The 19,231-nt window shown below is 41.0% G+C and overlaps 1 protein-coding gene across 2 annotated transcripts in view; it reads left to right on the forward strand.

Moving 5' to 3' along the window:
• LOC126475193 (cuticle protein 38-like) overlaps positions 1–4,869 on the forward strand; it is a 54,356-nt gene extending 49,487 nt beyond the window's left edge. Inside the window, exons 1-2 of one of the 2 annotated variants that reach the window (XM_050102840.1) lie at positions 2,538–2,644; positions 4,560–4,869. In XM_050102840.1, coding sequence (XP_049958797.1) covers positions 2,633–2,644; positions 4,560–4,793 — 246 coding nt within the window. In that variant the 5' untranslated portion in view covers positions 2,538–2,632 and the 3' untranslated portion in view covers positions 4,794–4,869. Of the gene's footprint in view, positions 1–2,537; positions 2,645–4,559 lie in introns of those variants that run through there. The other variant, XM_050102841.1, reaches the window with a different exon arrangement.
• Positions 4,870–19,231: the final 14,362 nt, after the last annotated feature.

Here is a 19,231-nt window from a genome sequence, read left to right on the forward strand (position 1 = left end):
ATTTGCCTTCTGGCTGGAAGTATTATTTTTTGCTGTTTTAATGAAGCCAAAAATAGCGAATATCACACTTCCTCGCTAGATGTACAATTATAGTATGTAGTCATATGGTGCTCTGGTTTCGCAACAGGCGTCACATTTGTAGCCTTGGATGGGTTCTTACTAGAAACCTGGTCATTACAACACAAAAACTTGGCCAAAGGGTTCTCGACTAATATTAGCTGACACAACAGAATTTGAATTAAATAAAATTCAGTCCTGTGGAAGATGGTGCTCAGCAATAAACACCCCTCCACTTCCCCCTAATGTGCGTACTTCGTGGAACACAGAGAGGAAAATATCATCAGCAAAACGCGGGAAATCGAGCCGAATAATTTTTAATCTAGATTTCATCTCTGTCAGCGAAGTGATCCGATGACGTAAATTGTACAGGCTATATTGTTGACGGATTGCGCTAACATCAACTATGGTCGTATTTGCAGCTGCTGCAATTTTCGTGTTTCAGCTGAGGTAAAACTATATGCCATCCTTGTCACGCATCACGAGTCACGACTCCCTACTAACTTGTGAGGTGGAAGACTGCCTCATGTTCTACCATCCTGTTGGAACGCCGATACAATCATTGGTATATTCACCACTTGTTGCCCGTTAGAGATTGAATTTTCGAAACGTCTGTACACAAACTCTGTTCGATACAACAGATATACTCACCGCTACATTGAAAATGAAGGCCCTGGCTCGTGACCAGAGTGATTGTCGGATGTCATTGCAAAGAATATCTTCCTATGGGCATCCTTGAAGACGTTGGTGTATTAATCCCAAATATGAACTGACGAGAAACTGATTCGTAGAATCTGCTTGTCGTATCAGAGATATTAGAGAAAGGGTGACAAACCGCTGTACTCAATTGTTATAAAAGCATTCAGATTGGGATGTAGTCACTTTCTACACTTGCGACGAGCTTAGGCTGTTGCTGTAAGATGTAACTTGTTGTAATATCCTCTCACATGTGTATAACTGCGATCCTTAAAAGTTGTCTACTATGCTGTCAACTACCATCATTTAATGGGTACAACGAAAAACAACCATAGAGAAATTTGCCACTTTAGCTTGTTTTTCGTTGTACTGATTGGCAGGAGTTGATGACCTGCGATTGTTTCACTATGCTGGATGTTCGGTCCATGATTCAAGGTTCACGCAAATGTTACTTACGAGCTGCTGCAATATTTGTGCACACTATTCGATTATGTGTGTAGTCACTCCTGTTCTGCCAGGTATTCTGCGATACTGGTTTATACTACTTATGGTCGTTGAGTCTACCGGGGCTCAATCAATGACACTCCAAGAAGGCTGTGGAAACAGTATAGCCTGCAAGTTTGAAACACACAATGCTTTCCTTGTTCATTGTTGATGGTTCTGTTCTTTGGTCTGTTAAGAAAGAAGCCTGCCACGAAAATACTGAGAAGAAAATAATGATCTATAACTGCAGTCTGGGTTTGTGCCAGTGATGACCATAAGAGAATTCCGAACTGCATTTTCTCTACGGATGCGTGCCTTATAGGAGGTAATCTTGCAGTATCTTGCAGGCTTGGCGAAATACGTTTAAAATGTATATTTCGTGTTTTAATCGAGCCACGACTATTGTGCTGTGGAGCTTGCAGTTTTGATTCACTTGGGACAGACTCGTGTTTTCTATTTGGTATAAAGATTCGTAACCGAAATTAGTAGAAAAATTCTCATCCATCCGGAATTTTCTTGCTTGCAAGAAGAATCTGAAACGATTGGTCTGGTTAACAGTGGCGTAAGATCCATGTTTTCTGGAAACACTGATTTTGATGTTCTATGTAAAGAATTCGTACCCTTTGCACTGTAATAATATGAGATTATTTTCATATCATCAATCATTCTTTACATTTCATTACTTAATCAAATTAAATTAAATTGTTCTTGCACTGATGCCTCGTATATCAAACATCGTGCCTGCAGCGTAATACTTACTTCGATGAGAGCCATTTTTCATTTCCTTTACAAACTTACAATACTTTATTAAGAGTTTTTACAGCAAAGTATTCTGATTTATAGTGGAGAGCCCAATCATAACAACTTTTTTTTATTAGCAGTAATCTAGAAATTGTTCATAGGAAAAGGAGTAGAGTCAGTGGTGAGAAGTTCACTCACTAAACACTAGTGAATTATTTAAGATGTGAAAATATATCCATTGCATGTAGTATGATTGTAAGTAGAAAGTTGTCCATCATGGGAAGTATAAATCACGACATTACTTTTTGAGGGCACTACTCATGTTCCAAATTGAGCATCGTTCTTCAGAGCCATCGTGTGTGGAACTGTTATGTCCACTTGTAAGTTTTAACATTCTGACAGCATATACGCTTAAGGTCTGGGACACCCTGTATGTCACATCTCTCATGGCCTCTGGCTTATAATGTGAATTACGAGAGTGACGTTCTCTACGACAAGTCTGCGGCCAGTAGGTGCACCGTCGGACTCGGCTGTCCAGGGTCCACTGCAAGAAGCAAGGCCGGGCGGACGGTCGGCGGGCGTGGCTCCGCAGGTATATAAACCCGGACCCTCCTCTGGTCAGCACAGTCTGCACCGCCGACACAACACACGCAACATGTACAAGCTGGTGAGTCGCCGGGGAGAGTCGTCTCCAGCTGGCTTCATTCGCTTTACTTTACTTCCATGCTACACTTAGCTATACTGGAAGGCGTACGTATCATTCGTAGCAAAAATTTCTTACCGAGTAGTGAAATCTTCGTTGCCTATTTTGGTCACCGATTATGAAATATGTTGCTTAAGTTCGCTATCTGCATCTTATTTATGTCGAAACAGCCCTTGCAAAGGTCTCAAATAGATAAATGAAAATGAAGAATTTCATCCTTAGCGGAGCTCTTGTTTTTTTCTGTTTCAGGAACATTCATTTCGTGTACAATCTAACTTTTACGAGCATGTGTCATAGTTGCCACGTTGTTTTATAACTTAACGCCTCTCCAAATGTTGCAAACTTGGTGCAACAGTTGACTCACGACGTTGTCACACACAGACAAAACATAGACTGAAAATACATCTTGTTCACCCAGAAAAATTCTAACGTACAATCTTTAAATTTACTGATTGCAGAATGCATAAGAACTCATCTCGAACGAACCGCTAACTAGTCTCACTCTTCATTTTGCAATACTTCTAGGAAATGATAAGAAATATCTAACAGTAAAGAGCACTGTTAAGTTGATATTGATTCACATTTTTTCCTTCAAATTCACTGGATCTCTGAATTATTTGTGCATTATTATGTTTCAGTGCTAAAAGTTAACGCCTCCAATGAGAAAAGTGTACACATTGATACAAATCTCTCGGATCAATGAGACAACTGTTTCATTTGCGTTTGCTCATTAGGGTCCTACTTGTCTGTATCATTCCTATAGCAAAATGACTCCTTTGTGTATCACAGACGCGTTAAGCGCCGGCCGGAGTGGCCGAGCGGTTCTAGGCGCTTCAGTCTGGAACCGTGCGACCGCTACGGTCGCAGGTTCGAATCCTGCCTTTTGCATGGATGTGTGTGATGCCCTTGGGTTAGTTAGAATTGAGTATTTTTAAGTTCTAGGAGACTGATGACCTCAGAAGTTAAGTCCCATGCTGCTCAGAGCCATTTGAACACTTTAAGTGATTATATTCCTTGGAGCTAATTTTCATCGACTCGCCATTATTCTAATAATAGGATCGGTGCCGTCTAAAAATAACCATACACTTCCCACTACAACTCGATTATTGTTATTTCCACGGGATTTTCTTTCTGATTTTATTCTTTGTGTCATGGTAGTTGTAAGACTGGAATGAAGCTAGATGCAAATGTTGTTGTAGTTCTTTCTGAATCAGAGCATAGTATTAAGGTTGTTGGTGACTTTTCGAAATTGAGATTCGATGTAGTATGCTTATGTGATGGCGTCAATGTTGTAGTTGTATACTGCAGTGCATAATCGTTACTTAGATAGTTGTTGATACTCTTGGTAAATGTGTTAGATACAGTCGATGAAACTTTATAAATACTTCATCCAAATAACAGCTGGATGATATAAGCTGGTAGAAACTTCGAGAGGACATCATTGCTCACTATTGGTCCCTGACTACAGCGTACTATGCTGCGAGACGCAAAGAGGTTGCCGGATGTGAAGGTGCAAAATTTGTTTCACAGGCATGATGAATACGCACGGAGAGATGCATCTGCCAGGATGTTACGAATCAGCGCTCACTCCACTGCAGAATTAAGATTCTTTGTGCGGATACGACATAAACTCATTAAAGTTTTCTGCCTGATTCTTGCATTTTCGCTCATATTCGGTCAAGACAAAACATTTGCCCATACAGGACAAGGATTGGAAAGGAAATCTGGCGTGTCCACATCAGGGGAACGATCACCTCTTATGCTTTACACTATTTAGGGAACAGAGGAAATCATAAATCTCACGCATACGAGAGGTGTCTGAATCCACGAGAACGGTGTTGGAACACAGTGACGTGAGACGCGTGCTGTGTGCTTACAGGTGATCCTGCCCCTGCTGTTCGCCGCCGTGTCGGCCGGCTACCTGGGAGGCGTGGCCGTGGCGCCAGCGGCCGTCGCCGCCCCCGTCGCCTACGCCGCCCCCGTGGCCTACGCCGCCGCCCCCGCCTTGGCCGTGGCCCCCGCTCTGCGCGCCGCCCCTCTGGCTGTCGCCGCCCCCGCCATCGCCGCTCCTCTGCCCTACGCAGCTGCAGCTCCGATCCTCAAGATCCACTGATCGACAGGATTACTGCAGACGCAGAACCATTTGTAAATACGTAAATAATACGAAATACATAACCAAACAAATCTAATTTATTTTGTGTTCTTTTTTCACCATTTCTCCTAAATATCGTTCTTCTGGGATTCAGGGAAAATATACACACTGTATCTAATGTTACAACAACATGATCAGAGCTGTCACTTTCAAAAATAATTAACTGTGATGCTATTCACTGACTCAACCTGTCCCTCACCTTGCGGTAGAACGGGTGATAATCATTCAAATGGCCAGAATAATCCCCTAGCAGTATTATTCACTCTGGATGTTTACGTATCTGGCCTGATTACAGGCCGCGGTGGTCTAGCGGTTCAGGCGCTCAGTCCGGAACCGCGCGACTGCTACGGTCGCTGGTTCGAATCCTGCCTCGGGCATGGATGTGTGTGATGTCCTTAGGTTAGTTAGGTTTAAGTAGTTCTAAGTTCTAGGGGACTGATGACCTCAGATGTTAAGTGCCATAGTGCTCAGAGCCATTTTTTTTAAAACCTGTAGGGCTAGCATCCCTATTCACAGGCAATTGGCGCTCTCAGTTACGCTTATTCTACTCTATCAATGACTGTGGATGAACTAAGTACATCCATCTTACTCTCGTAACTCCGGAAACAGCTATGCTGCGAGAAGCATAATTTAGTGAGTCGCAAAATGTTTGCAGATTAAGGGAGGTGTGTTTGACCATCTACTATGAATGTTTTCTGGGAGACTTATTGTCTCTGATAGTCTATTCGAAATATAACAACTAGCTGCTCTTTCTGAATGTATGTGAGGTACTGGCTGTGTTTTTTATGAATGATAGCATGGAGTGACCTGATCATCAGCTAGTGATCTTAATCCGTGTCTCTGGTTGAAAATAGGCAACAGATGGGACGGTAATACGTCGAACTTCTGATCCAGATTATCCCTTTATCACATCCATTGATGCTGGTGTCGTCCCCATACGTTAATGCCCACAATATGGTTAATTAAAGTAGGAGGAATTTCCGCTTTCAAAACAAGTGAAGTAACTTCTTCATCCTAACGCAACGGAAACAATCAGCACCCTGTGGCTTTAAGGAGATGTACATAATGTTTTACTACACCTGTCATACTTTTCTTGCCTTATACATCTGAATAAGAAACCTGTATATACACTCCAGCTTTCTAGGCTAGCCCCTTCGCTAAAAACATTTTCACACACCAGATAACACTTACTATTCATCTTTTTATCTACCGCAACATGCAATTTAGAACTAGCATCACCACGTCATGAATTACAAACTTGATTTGTCACTTCTTCCATGACTAGAACTACATCATGGTTAACGTTGACAGATTTTTATTATATACTTCTTTATCTCCTTTCTCTACTATCATCTCCAGGCTAACAGTTTTACCTACATGGCCACATGCACTATTTGTCTCTTTCTACTACTACTACTGCTACTACTACTAAGTCACAACTACCGTCATCATATGATGAGTTACCCGCTTTACTGACTTCTTCTCGTTTTTGTTTTAGCACCTCTAGGTCATTTTAAGGTAATTACTATTACCATAATCACTTTTCTCTTCTGATGCTTATCACTAAAACTAAGAATTTCGCACCATCTTCAGCTTACTAGTTAAGGTAGCTGCCTCTTTTCTCGGGAAACTCTCCTAATAAATCACTTCCTTCATTCCATATACAAGATGATCTTTACCTATTTGTTTGACGTGCTTACTTCATACATGTTTACATTTACACTAATTCTTTTCCTTTGTCTCTTACTTCCCACTCTCCGTCCCCCCCTCCCCCCAGCCCCCCAAACACCAACCCTGCATCCTATGTCTGTGTGTCTTTCGATTTCAGGATTTAACTACCTGAATGATTTACGTGCTTAGGCTGCGGATGACTTGCCCTTAGGTGAACACATACTTGTTCCTTTTGAATATGTAACATCTCATTGGCTGAGTCTAGCACAATTCCATACTTCACCAGCATTCCGTTCCTTGTAACACGCAAAAATTAATGTCAGCAGCTACTAACGTGAAATGTATCAGTGGGATATCTTCAGTTGTGAACGTAAAGCAAATCTCCTCTTCAACAGCTCTATTTTTGGTTCCCATGAAACCCACGACCGGCTTATTACACACTGGAAAAGATGAAGCCTCCGCTTACTTCTATTTCGTTCCCAAATTTCTTTCGATAACGAGCTTACTTGATTACCCGTGTAGAAAATTAATAATTTGTTCTCAGATTACTCTTTTTCAACTGCCTTTGAGATAATTCTTTCCCGTTCTTCTTTCTCCATAAACACTTTGTCCTGTATTGACTGCCACTATTGGTGTTTAAGAAATGCGTTTTTAAAATCGTTATAAATTTGAGACATTCTTGGCACAGGCATCGTTTGAGCATTCTATGCGATCTCTATAACACGGCTATGTCTCTTATTGGATTTATAACCTCCTGACTAACACGATCCTGATCCTTGTTTTTCCTCGTCCTGTTATTCCCATCAGTACGGTTCGCTTTATGATAACTATTATGGTTAAAAGTGTTATTATTAATGTTATCATTATTATTAACATTGTGACTATGATATATGTGATCATTCCATCCAAGTCTTTTTCTCATCTTGGAATAATTTGGATTAATCTACACATTGTAATCTTTCCCATCATCCCTCTATACAGTCTTCCTCCTTTACTGGATTTATTTCCATTCGCGTTATCTTCCATTCAGTTAGAGGTTCTGTTTTCGGGTTTATCTTTGTCTTTAATCAAATAATCTATCTGGACTAACAACTCAAACAGGAGCTGGACCTGCATCCACGCCTCGTAATACTCGTGAGACTCCAACAAAGTTTAAAGATTTTAACTTTGTCACGTTACCCTGTAGCTGGGTGAAATTACCGCATGTATGCAAGGAACCAAACTATGGCGTCTGCTTCACCCTGCGCAGTAACACCTTAGTGGACAGAATTACTTGTAGCCGTCGGTTTTTCAGAGATAATGCTGTTGTCTGAGAACGTTTCAGGAAATCCAAATTGTAGTGAAAATTTGAAGAGCGACGTCGTTTCCATCTAGTTATGTTAAATCACTTCATATTATAATATCACTAGTTACTTTCAAGCACGTAGTCATTCTCAAGTGCATCATTCATGTTAAAAAAAATAAAATAAAAAAAAACAGAAATCACGATCATGTTCTATCACATGCAACTTGCACACGGTCGAAACCAATCAGCAGTGCTTAATAAACTACTCATTTAAAATTACAGGCCACCTGGTAGAAATGAACCGTTCTTCAAATTTATCAACGCTGTGGCGCCTGCCAAGGAGTAGTCAATCCAAGCAGAACTTGATAAAGTACCAGCGTACTCGTTGAAACTTCTGCGACTTCCTGTTAGTAGAGAGAATTTTAATGGTGAACACTTAACGAAATGTGATCATTGTTTGTTTCACGAACAGATTAATGAAGCAAATCACATTAATTGTTGGGTAACAGTATGGAGATATGAAGTGCAAGGATCAAAAAGCCACTGGCGCAGGTGAGGAAAGAGGCGCATGGTACATACGTTCGCCAATGAAAATGATTGTTCGTGGGAAAAAAAAGGCATCGAGAGTGTACAAAGAAGGGCAGTAGAAATGGTCCCAACTTTGCTTTCAAGAAGTCGCTTTCGGGAATTTTGAATGATCTCGGCTAGTAGATAAACGAACAAAGACGTTCAACACGTTAAACCATTATAACATACACCACTAACTGGTTATCGGGGGAAGCCATACGAATACTATTCTCTATCTCTCACTACATACCCGTCCAAGGCGTTTGGTGCAACGTTGAAGCCTAATTTAATCTGGGAAGTTGGTCTTGTTGACGTCAAAATGTCTTACTGCTATTAATTTGTCTACTGACATTCATGAGTTAGTGATGAAATAACGACATTATTGTACCTTAGTCCCATCTCTAAGTCAAACGGAAAGTTCTGGCTCTCTTGTGACGTTGAGATTCAAAACACGAGTCATTAAGCACTAAATCTTCGTACAACGACTCTTCAATGTACTTATGGGAATTTGACGATGCACAATGGCTCCTATCACTCACCCAAGCGAAATGATACAGAGAAGTACTCGGTAGAGAATGTGTGAGAGACGCGTGCGAGCGCGTGGCAGCAGCCGAATGGTGCATAGAAATGTCCGTTACAGCACTTTTTGGGTTGGGCAGCTCTCCAGTTCAGGAACGAGGGTCATCTGTGCGTCAGTTTGTGAATATTTTCCCAGAAAGTTTAATTTTGACCACACTGCGTCTTTCATTTGTAGCAGCAGTTATCCAAGTAGGCATTCTGTTTTAGATAGGAATCAAGGAGTCAACCAATACATGTCCGCTGATACAGTGAAATTCTTCGATATTGTACGTTTAACATTTATACTCTCTATCATCGTCTGCTTATTCTCAATTAAATAAAAAAAGTTCATTACAGCAGATACACAACTTCACGTTGTAATTTACACCCATCTCCATCAACACCAGTTAAACCATTCTAGGTTAATGGAGAAAATCTCGTTTTACACGCTGCAATTGATTATTAATTTATATATTTCTGACAGTTTCAGTGTGGGGGCCATCTGCAGTGTATGGTAACTGAAGAAAACTTCACAAGCTAATATCGCTACAGAACCTTTTTATTGAATGACTCATTTCGACAGACATACTGTCTGTTGGTGTAGTAAGTCATACCATATCACATAAACATTTCCAGTAACATGACGATCACCCCAGACCGGCATGTCAAATGTAATATTACTATGAACAAACAGAAACATAACTGCATTACACCGATTACAAGTATTCATGCTCGTCACTATCTGACGACTGACAAAGAAGAGCTGTAAACACAACGACCACCTCGTACGTTCACCAGATGGCACTGTGGCAATTGACTCGTTCATCATCTTGCAGATAGCTCAAAATATGGATATATAATTCTATACAATTATTAATATATTAGTAGCGAACATTTTTATTTGCTTTAAAATATAATCCAAATCAGAGAAGTATAGAAATTTTATGAATAATTTGTTGTTGTGGTCTTCAGTCCTGAGACTGGTTTGATGCAGCTCTCCATGCTACTCTATCCTGTGCAAGCTCCTTCATCTCCCAGTACCTACTGCAACCTACATCCTTCTGTATCTGTTTAGTGTATTCATCTCTTGGTCTCCCTCTACGATTTTTACCCTCCACGCTGCCCTCCAATACTAAATTGGTGATCCCTTGATGCCTCAGAACATGTCCTACCAACCGATCCCTTCTTCTGGTCAAGTTGTGCCACAACCTTCTCTTCTCCCCAATCCTATTCAATACTTCCTCATTAGTTATGTGATCTACCCATCTAATCTTCAGCATTCTTTTATAGCACCACATTTCGAAAGCTTCTATTCTCTTCTTGTCTAAACAATTTATCGTCCATGTTTCACTTCCATACATGGCTACACACCATACAAATACTCTCAGAAACGACTTCCTGACACTGAAATCAACACTCGATGTTAACAAATATCTCTTCTTCAGAAACGCTTTCCTTGCCATTGCCAGTCTACTTTGTATATCCTCTCTACTTCGACCATCATCAGTTATTTTGCTCCCCAAGTAGCAAAACTCCTTGACTACTTTAAGCGTCTCATTACCTAATATAATACCCTCAGCATCATCCGACTTAATTCGACTACATTCCATTATCCTCGTTTTGCTTTTGTTGATGTTCATCTTATATCCTCCTTTCAAGACACTATCCATTCCATTCAACTGCTCTTCGAAGTCCTATGCTGTCTCTGAGAGAATTACAATGTCATCGGCGAACCTCAAAGTTTTTATTTCTTCTCCATGGATTTTAATACCTATTCCGAATTTTTCTTTTGTTTCCTTTACTGCTTGCTCAATATACAGATTGAACAACATCGGGGAGAGGCTACAACCCTGTCTCACTCCCTTCCCAACCACTGCTTCCCTTTCATGTCCCTCGACTCTTATAACGGCCATCTGGTTTCTGTACAAATTGTAAATAGCTTTTCGCTCCCTGTATTTTACCCCTGCCACCTTCAGAATTTGAAAGAGAGTATTCCAGTCAACATTGTCAAAAGCTTTCCCTAAGTCTACAAATGCTAGGAACGTAGGTTTGTCTTTCCTTAATCTAGCTTCTAAGATAAGTCGTAGGGTCAGTATTGCCTCACGTGTTCCAATATTTCTACGGAATCCAGACTGATCTTCGGCAAGGTCGGCTTCTACCAGTTTTTCCATTCGTCTGTAAAGAATTCGTGTTAGTATTTTGCAGCTGTGACTTATTAAACTGATAGTTCGGTAATTTTCACATCTGTCAACACCTGCTTTCTTTGGGACTGGAATTATTATATTCTTCTTGAAATCTGAGGGTATTTCGCCTGTCTCATACATCTTGCTCACCAGATGGTAGAGTTTTGTCAGGACTGGCTCTTCCAAGACTATCAGTAGTTCTAATGGAATGTTGTCTACTCCCGGAGCTTTTTTGCGACTCAGGTCTTTCAGTGCTCTGTCAAACTCTTCACGCAGTATCATATCTCCCATTTCATCTTCATCTACATCCTCTTCCATTTCCATAATATTGTCCTCAAATACATCGCCCTTGTATAGACCCTCTATATACTCCTTCCACCTTTCTGCTTTCCCTTCTTTGCTTAGAACTGGGTTTCCATCTGTGCTCTTGATATTCATACAAGTGGCTCTCTTTTCTCCAAAGGTCTCTTTAATTTTCCTGTAGGCAGTATCTATCTTACCCCTAGTGAGATAAGCCTCTACATCCTTACATTTGTCCTCTAGCCATCCCTGCTTAGCCATTTTGCACTTCCTGTCGATCTCATTTTTGAGACGTTTGTATTCCTTTTTGCCTGCTTCACTTACTGCTTTTTTGTATTTTCTCCTTTCATCAATTAAATTTAGTATCTCTTCTGTTACCCAAGGATTTCTATTAGCCCTCGTCTTTTTACCTACTTGCTCCTCTGCTGCCTTCACTACTTCATCTCTCAAAGCTATTCATTCTTCTTCTACTGTATTTCTTTCCCCCATTCCTGTCAATTGTTCCCTTATGCTCTCCCTGAAACTCTGTACAACCTCTGGTTCTTTCAGTTTATCCAGGTCCCATCCCCTCAAATTCCCGCCTTTCTGCAGTTTCTTCAGTTTTAATCTACAGTTCATAACCAATAGAATGTGGTCAGAGTCCACATCTGCCCCTGGAAATGTCTTACAATTTAAAACCTGGTTCCTAAATCTCTGTCTTGCCATTATATAATCTATCTGAAACCTGTCAGTATCTCCAGGCTTCTTCCATGTATACAGTTTTCTTTTATGATTCTTGAACCAAGTGTTAGCTATGATTAGGTTGTGCTCTGTGCAAAATTCTACCAGGCGGCTTCCTCTTTCGTTTCTTACCCCCAATCCATATTCACCTACTACGTTCCCTTCTCTCCCTTTTCCTACTGACGAATTCCAGTCACCCATAACTGTTAAATTTTCATCTCCCTTCACTATCTGAATAATTTCTTTTATTTCATCATACATTTCTTCAATTTCTTCATCATCTGCAGAGCTAGTTGGCATATAAACTTGTACTACTGTGGTAGCCGTGGGCTTCGTATCTATCTTGGCCACAATAATGCGTTCACTACGCTGTTTGTAGTAGCTTAACCGCATTCCTATTTTCCTATTCATTATTAAACCTACTCCTGCATTATCCTTATTTGATTTTGTGTTTATGCTGTGCTGTGCTGTGCTGTAGTTTCCCCTTGCTTTCAGCCGTTCGCAGTACCAGCACAGCAAGGCCGTTTTGGTTAGTGTTACAAGGCCAGATCAGTCAATCATCCAGACTGTTGCCCCTGCAACTACTGAAAAGGCTGCTGGCCCTCTTCAGGAACCACACGTTTGTCTGGCCTCTCAACAGATACCCCTCCGTTGTGGTTGCACCTACGGTACGGCTATCTGTATCGCTGAGGCACGCAAGCCTCCCCACCAACGGCAAGGTCCATGGTTCATGGGGGTAGGATGAATAATTTAAGTGTATAAAATTCATATATTTTGTAGGATAAAAATATTTATGTCATATATCAGGCAACAAAGAAATTACTGGGCTCGTAGTATGTTGAATGTAGAAAAGAATTTAAAAAGGAAGATATCTTCAAGGTAGGTGAACAGCAAGAAGGTGGGTGAACAGTAACTTACATTAAATTTCACACAAGTATTTCTTCATTTTGAGTCATAAAACTATTTTGTAAAACTTCAGCTAAACTACTCCACAATACTAAACGCAGTATCGGTTTTTCGCTTGGTGCTAAGTAAACATTACAGATCTACAGAGGTGTACACTGTAATAGACTGCCATGCGAGACAGCTGGGCGCCAGGTTTGCCAGGTCCTGCAGAGCACCCGAGTCGGAGCTCGTTGACTCTGCCTTGCGCGTGCCGTGAAGACACCGGAAGGCAGACACCTGAGGGCCACTCTGTCACATGGACGACGCGTCTGCCATCACAAGACGTCTAGGGTCGTCACCGCTTGAAGTAAATCCACTGTGAGGCGATGCCACATGGGTCACTTAAGACTTGGTTTCGAATCGAGGCTGCAGTCACTAGGAGCACGTTGCATATTCTACCATTATATACCGTACAGTGAAGCGGAAGAATGAAAAGTGACGCGAACTTCAAATTTATTTTGTATGAAAACGATACATTTCTAGACATAGGTTCCTTCCCAAAAATTCGCGTAGGTTGCAAAATCCCTCCTAGAGATCCTAGAAGCCTGTAGTACTAATTGCGAACCCTGTATATTTTGAACTGTAAAGGTCGAATAACATTTCTTTGATATACCACGCAAGATAGGTTTACGTGTGAAGATATGTCTCCTTTAAGAACGACAGGTTGTCTTCTGCTTAGTAAAAAAGTAGCTGTACAACGCACGTTTCCAGGACAGCTCAGTTCATCACATACATGCTCGTCCGACTACAACAACATCTGCCAGAAATGGATAGTTTGCAAACATGTATACCAACAGTATTACGATGTAGTATTAAGCCTGTCAGCAGTTATTTACTCGTAGGCAACTAAATACTTATTCATGTTTTTTGTTTTTAATTCATACCTTTCCTTCCTCTTCTGCTTTTTTGGAAATAAACTCGTAAGAATTATACCAATGATTTACGAAAACCTGATTACTGTCTGCAGATCATTTGGCTTTAATATCGTTCAAATTATTATTATATTTGATGATATTTTAAAGTATTTCAAGCACCATCGCCGAGGGGGAGCTAGAAAGTGAATACCAAAGCATTCCTCAAATTTTCTTTCTTTTCTTTCTTTTTATTTCTGCTTATATCACTTTTTTTTACTTTCAGTTTCGTATGAGTTTATAAAAATACTCCTTTATTTTCGGAAATTAAAGTAACGAGCCGGGACACTACTTATTCCTTTTAAACGACCACATCAAATGTGGTTTATTTGAAAAAATACCCACATATAGATAAGGAGTCCCTGCGTACATGAGCCCACGTTCCCCGGAACGTATTACTTAGCTGGCCTACCCAACAAGAGAATAAATAAAAAAGTATCAATTTGCCTATGGCACTTTGACCTGCTATCGTGGTTTAGAACAGGAGATATCAGACGTAAAAGTTACGATGAAGATGCTGTTGGTATGAATTATTTATTTCACAAATTTATTGTCTTGGGAAAGTAGTCAATAACATCTTGTAACAGAGTTTAGTTTCTTGACTACACCACCAGAGAAAAAAAAAACGCAAGTCAGGAATAACAGCCTGGTCACTGCATAGACAGTTTTCACATTGTGCACATTTGATGAAAGCAGCTTGGTCACAGTTCTAGCAGAAACACTTTTCCCTTTATATTTCTTCGAAACGGTACTGCAAGAGTGTTGGAAATACAACAGAAAAGTCTTTGGTGCAGCCACAATGAAAAAATGTCAGTTTGATGAAGTTGAAGAATCGTGCCGCCGAGAACTGGGAATACACAAACGGTTATAGCGTAATAAGTGGTCTCTACGTTACACGTTAATGAGATACTCAGAAGACACAATGTATGTGTATGTGTGATAAAGTTCACAAAATCTTTTTATGGACCGAGAATGAAAAAGTCAGCAGCTTGCACAATGTCTGCGCAGTCTGTTGGAATCAGCTTCTTGATTAATTCAACGCGTTTGCGATCTGTAGAGTTGTATAGTTTGTCGTCTCTACTGGCTCTCATTGAGTCAACCAAAAGCTTTTCCTCGTAGATCATCGTATATGATTCCTGCTATGGATCCAACCGCAATAAACACATGCTTTCTTCCCTTCACTGCGAGAGCCCTCCGGGTCGGAACCCTTCATCAAATCTTCATTGGTCAGCATTATCTACTTGATCTGGTGACAGACTTCATCCTCAGTAAGAGAACTGATATCTGTCACAAACTGATAAACTCTTTGTTTGATCGGCATCACCTTCAACGACCCACTCGCTAACTTCTTGAGTTATTTTGCGATAGTCGGACATATTCTTACTTTTAAATTCCTTTCCCCACAAGTTGGGAGCTTTGACGTATGAAGGTCATTTATCTTCTTTGTTTTCACTAAGCGAAGTCTGACTGTACAGTCATTTAGTATTGCGTTTTCCATTCTACTTGCTATAAAGCGATCACGTAATTCGTGATTTATCGTATCTTGCAAAATTTTTTTAGTTTGACAAATGATGTTGCTTTTAGCCTGTCTTCAGAGTATTTTTACACAGTGTTTCTCTTTACCTTCCTTTCCCGTGCTAACACTGTTGTAATTTTCAGGCGCTGTCTCACGTAAATTGCTAATCCAGGACGACATAGAGCCAGAGTAACAACATTCTCATATTTTTCTCTTGATTGTTTTGTCCACATCTTATTCATATCAGCCATATACCCTTCTGACAACTTCGTTCTTTTCCTTGTAGCTGATGGCTGATAAGATGAACCGTTGCACCCTTGGAAATCCGCCACTGGTGAAATTGCTTCATATGTCACTGCCATCACACTACCATTTCCTTCACTTGGTGCCTGTTCATCTGATGCCTCTTCATCTAATACCTCTTCGTCTATTAAAAGTGTAGTGACCTCTGCTATCACAGCATCATCTTTTGTCAACTTGCTTTATTTGTTCAGAAATTACACGCTCTTCTCCGTAGGTACACCTTCTGAATACCAAAGTATTCCGCCAACAGGTTCACAGTTTCTGCCTCTCTCTTTGTCCAGCATGAAACACTTACTAACTCTGTAAGCACTCTTCCACCAAACAAAGATATTATGATATACTCTCACACGAAACAAAAACTCTCTGACGTATTGTGAACACGGCGTTGCTTGCAGAGCGATACATAAACGGAGTGATTTAGTAGAGACGGAAAATCGATTACCGCCACACATTTTCCTCCACCTCCTGTCTATATCATTGCAGCATAATAGCTAAGGCTTTACAAATTACAGGCCCGTATCATTAACGGCAATACGCCAAGGGTTTTGGAACATATCTTGTGTTCGAACATTATGAATTGCAGCGAAGAGAACGGTCTGTTGATAGTCAACACGGATTTAGGAAATATCGTTCTTGTGAAAACAACTCAACTAGATCTTTACTCACACGAAGTGTTGAGTGCTATCGACAAGGAATTTCAAATTGATTCCGTATTCCTGGATTTCCAGAAGGCTTTTGACACTGTACCACACAAGGGGCTTGTAGTGAAATTGTGTGCTTGTGGAATATCGTCTCAGTTATGTGACTGAATTCGTGATTAACTGTCAGAGAGGTCACAATTCGTAGTAAACCATCGAAAAGTAAAAGTGATTTCTGGCGTTCCACAAAGTAGTGTTATGTGCCCTCTGCCGTTCCTTATCTATATAAACGATTTTGGAGACAATTTGAGCAGCCGTCTTAGGTTGTTTACAGATGATGCCGTTGTAACGTCATCAGCTGTTCCAAAATTCATCAGAAGATCAAAAGACATTGTAAAACGATTTAGAAAAGATATCTCTATGGAACGAAACTTTGCAATTAAGCCTAAATAATGAAATGTGTGATGTCATCCTAATAAGTGCCAAAAAGAATCCATTAAAATTCGGTTGTACGATAAGTCAGTCAAATCTAAAGGTCGTAGATTTAACTACAGTACTGGCCATTAAAATTCCTACACCACGAACATGACGTGCTACAGACTCGAAATTTAACCGACAGGAAGAAGATGCTGTGATATGCAAATGATTAGCTTTTCAAAGCATTCACTCAAGGTTGGCGCCGGTCGCGATACCTACAACGTGCTGACATGAGGAAAGTTTCCAACCGATTCCTCATACACAAACAGCAGCTCACCGGCGTTGCTTGCTGAAACGTTGTTGTGATGCCTCTTGTAAGAAGGACAAATGCCTACCACCACGTTTCCGACTTTGATAAAGGTCGGATTGTAGGCTATCGCGATTGCGGTTTATCGTAGGTCTACATTGCTGCTCGCGTTGGTCGAGATCCAATGACTGTTAGCAGAATATGGAACCGGTGGGTTCAGGAGTGTAATACGGAACGCCGTGCTGCATCCCAGCGGCCTCGTATCACTAACAGTCGAGATGACAGGCATCTTATCCGCATGGCTGTAACTGCAACGGATCGTGCAGCCACGTCTCGATTCTGAGTCAACCGATGGGGACGTTTGCAATGCAACAACCATCTGCACGAACAGTTCGACGACGTTTGCAGCAGCATGGATTATAAGCTCGGAGACCATGGCTGCGGTTACCCTTGACGCTGCATCACAGGCAGGAGCGCCTGCGATGGTGTACTCAACGACGAACCTGGCAAAACGTCATTTTTTCGGATGAATCCTGTTTCTGCTTAGAGCATTATGATGGTCGCATCCGTGTTTGGCGACATCGCGGTGAACGCACATTTGAAGCGTGTATTCGTCATCGTCATACTGACGTATCACCCGGCGTGATGGTATGGGGTGCCATTGGTTACATGTCTCGGTCATATCTTGTTCGCAGTGACGGTATTTGGAACAGTGGACGTTACATTTCAGATGTGTTATGACCCGTGGCTCTAATCCTTCATTCTATCCCTCCGAAACCCTACATTTCAGCAGGATAATGCACGGCCGCATGTTGCAGGTCCTGTAAGGGCCATTCTGGATACAGAAAATGTTCGACTGCTGCCCTTGCCAGCACATTCTCCAGATCTCTCACCAATTGATAACGTCTGATCAATGGTGGCCGAGCAACTGGCTCGTCACAAAACGCCAAGCACTACTCTTGATGAACTGTGGTATCGTGTTGAAGCGGTTTGTCTAACTGTACCTGTACACGCCATCCAAGATCTGTTTGACTCAATGCCGTTATTACGGCCAGAGGTGGTTGTTCTGGGTACTGATTTCTCAGGATCTATGGACCCAAATTACGTGAAAATGTAATCACATGTCTGTTCTAGTATAATATATTTGTGAAATGAGTACCCGTTTGTCACCTGCATTTCTTCTTGGTGTAGCACTTTTAGTGGCCAGTAGTGTAGATACGTAGGAATTACAATTCCGAGCAGCTTACATTGGAAATAACATACAGAAAATGTTGTGGGGAAGGTAAACCAAAGAATGCGTTTTATTACCAGAGCACTTACAAAATGTAACAGATCTACTAAAGAGACTGGCTACAATACGCTTATCTGTGCTCCTTTGGTATACTGCTGCGCTGTCTGGGATCCTTACCATAAGAGATTAACGTAGTACATCGACAAACGTCAAAGAAGAGCAGTATGTTTTGTATTGTTCCAAAATAAGGGAGAGAGTACCACGGACATGATACAATATTTGGGATGAAAATCATTAAAATAAGGCGTTTTTCTTTGCGGCGGATCTTTTCACGAAATTTCAATCACTAACTTTTTCCTCCGAATGCGAAAATATTTTGTTGACGCCCACCTACATATGGAGAAACGATCATCATAATGAAACAAGGGAAATCAGAGTTCGCACGGACAGATATAGATGTCCATTTTTTCCTCGTGCTGTTCGAGGTTGGAGTAACAGAGAATTATTGTGAAGGGGTTCGATGAACCCCATGACAGGCACTTAAGTGTGATTTGGATGTTATCCATGTACATGTAGATGTAGATGAAGAATTTTCCTTTCATGTCAGTAACAAGACAAATACATAGTTTTGCTGTATTCTCCGCGACATCTACCGTGACCTTCCCTTGTGGGCATCTTCAGACCTTGGTGTCTACCCTGTAATACTTTTGTTAAGTTATTAAGTTTATGTGGATACTCGCCGTAGTTATTTTTAAGTGGGTACGAACACCAAACGTCGTGGTTTCTTTAGGAATAGTATTACGCAGTTAACGAGATAAGATCTCGTTAGTTAGTGGCCTAACAATGA

This window comes from Schistocerca serialis, chromosome 4 (assembly GCF_023864345.2).
Source record: "Schistocerca serialis cubense isolate TAMUIC-IGC-003099 chromosome 4, iqSchSeri2.2, whole genome shotgun sequence".
Lineage (NCBI taxonomy): Eukaryota > Metazoa > Arthropoda > Insecta > Orthoptera > Acrididae > Schistocerca > Schistocerca serialis.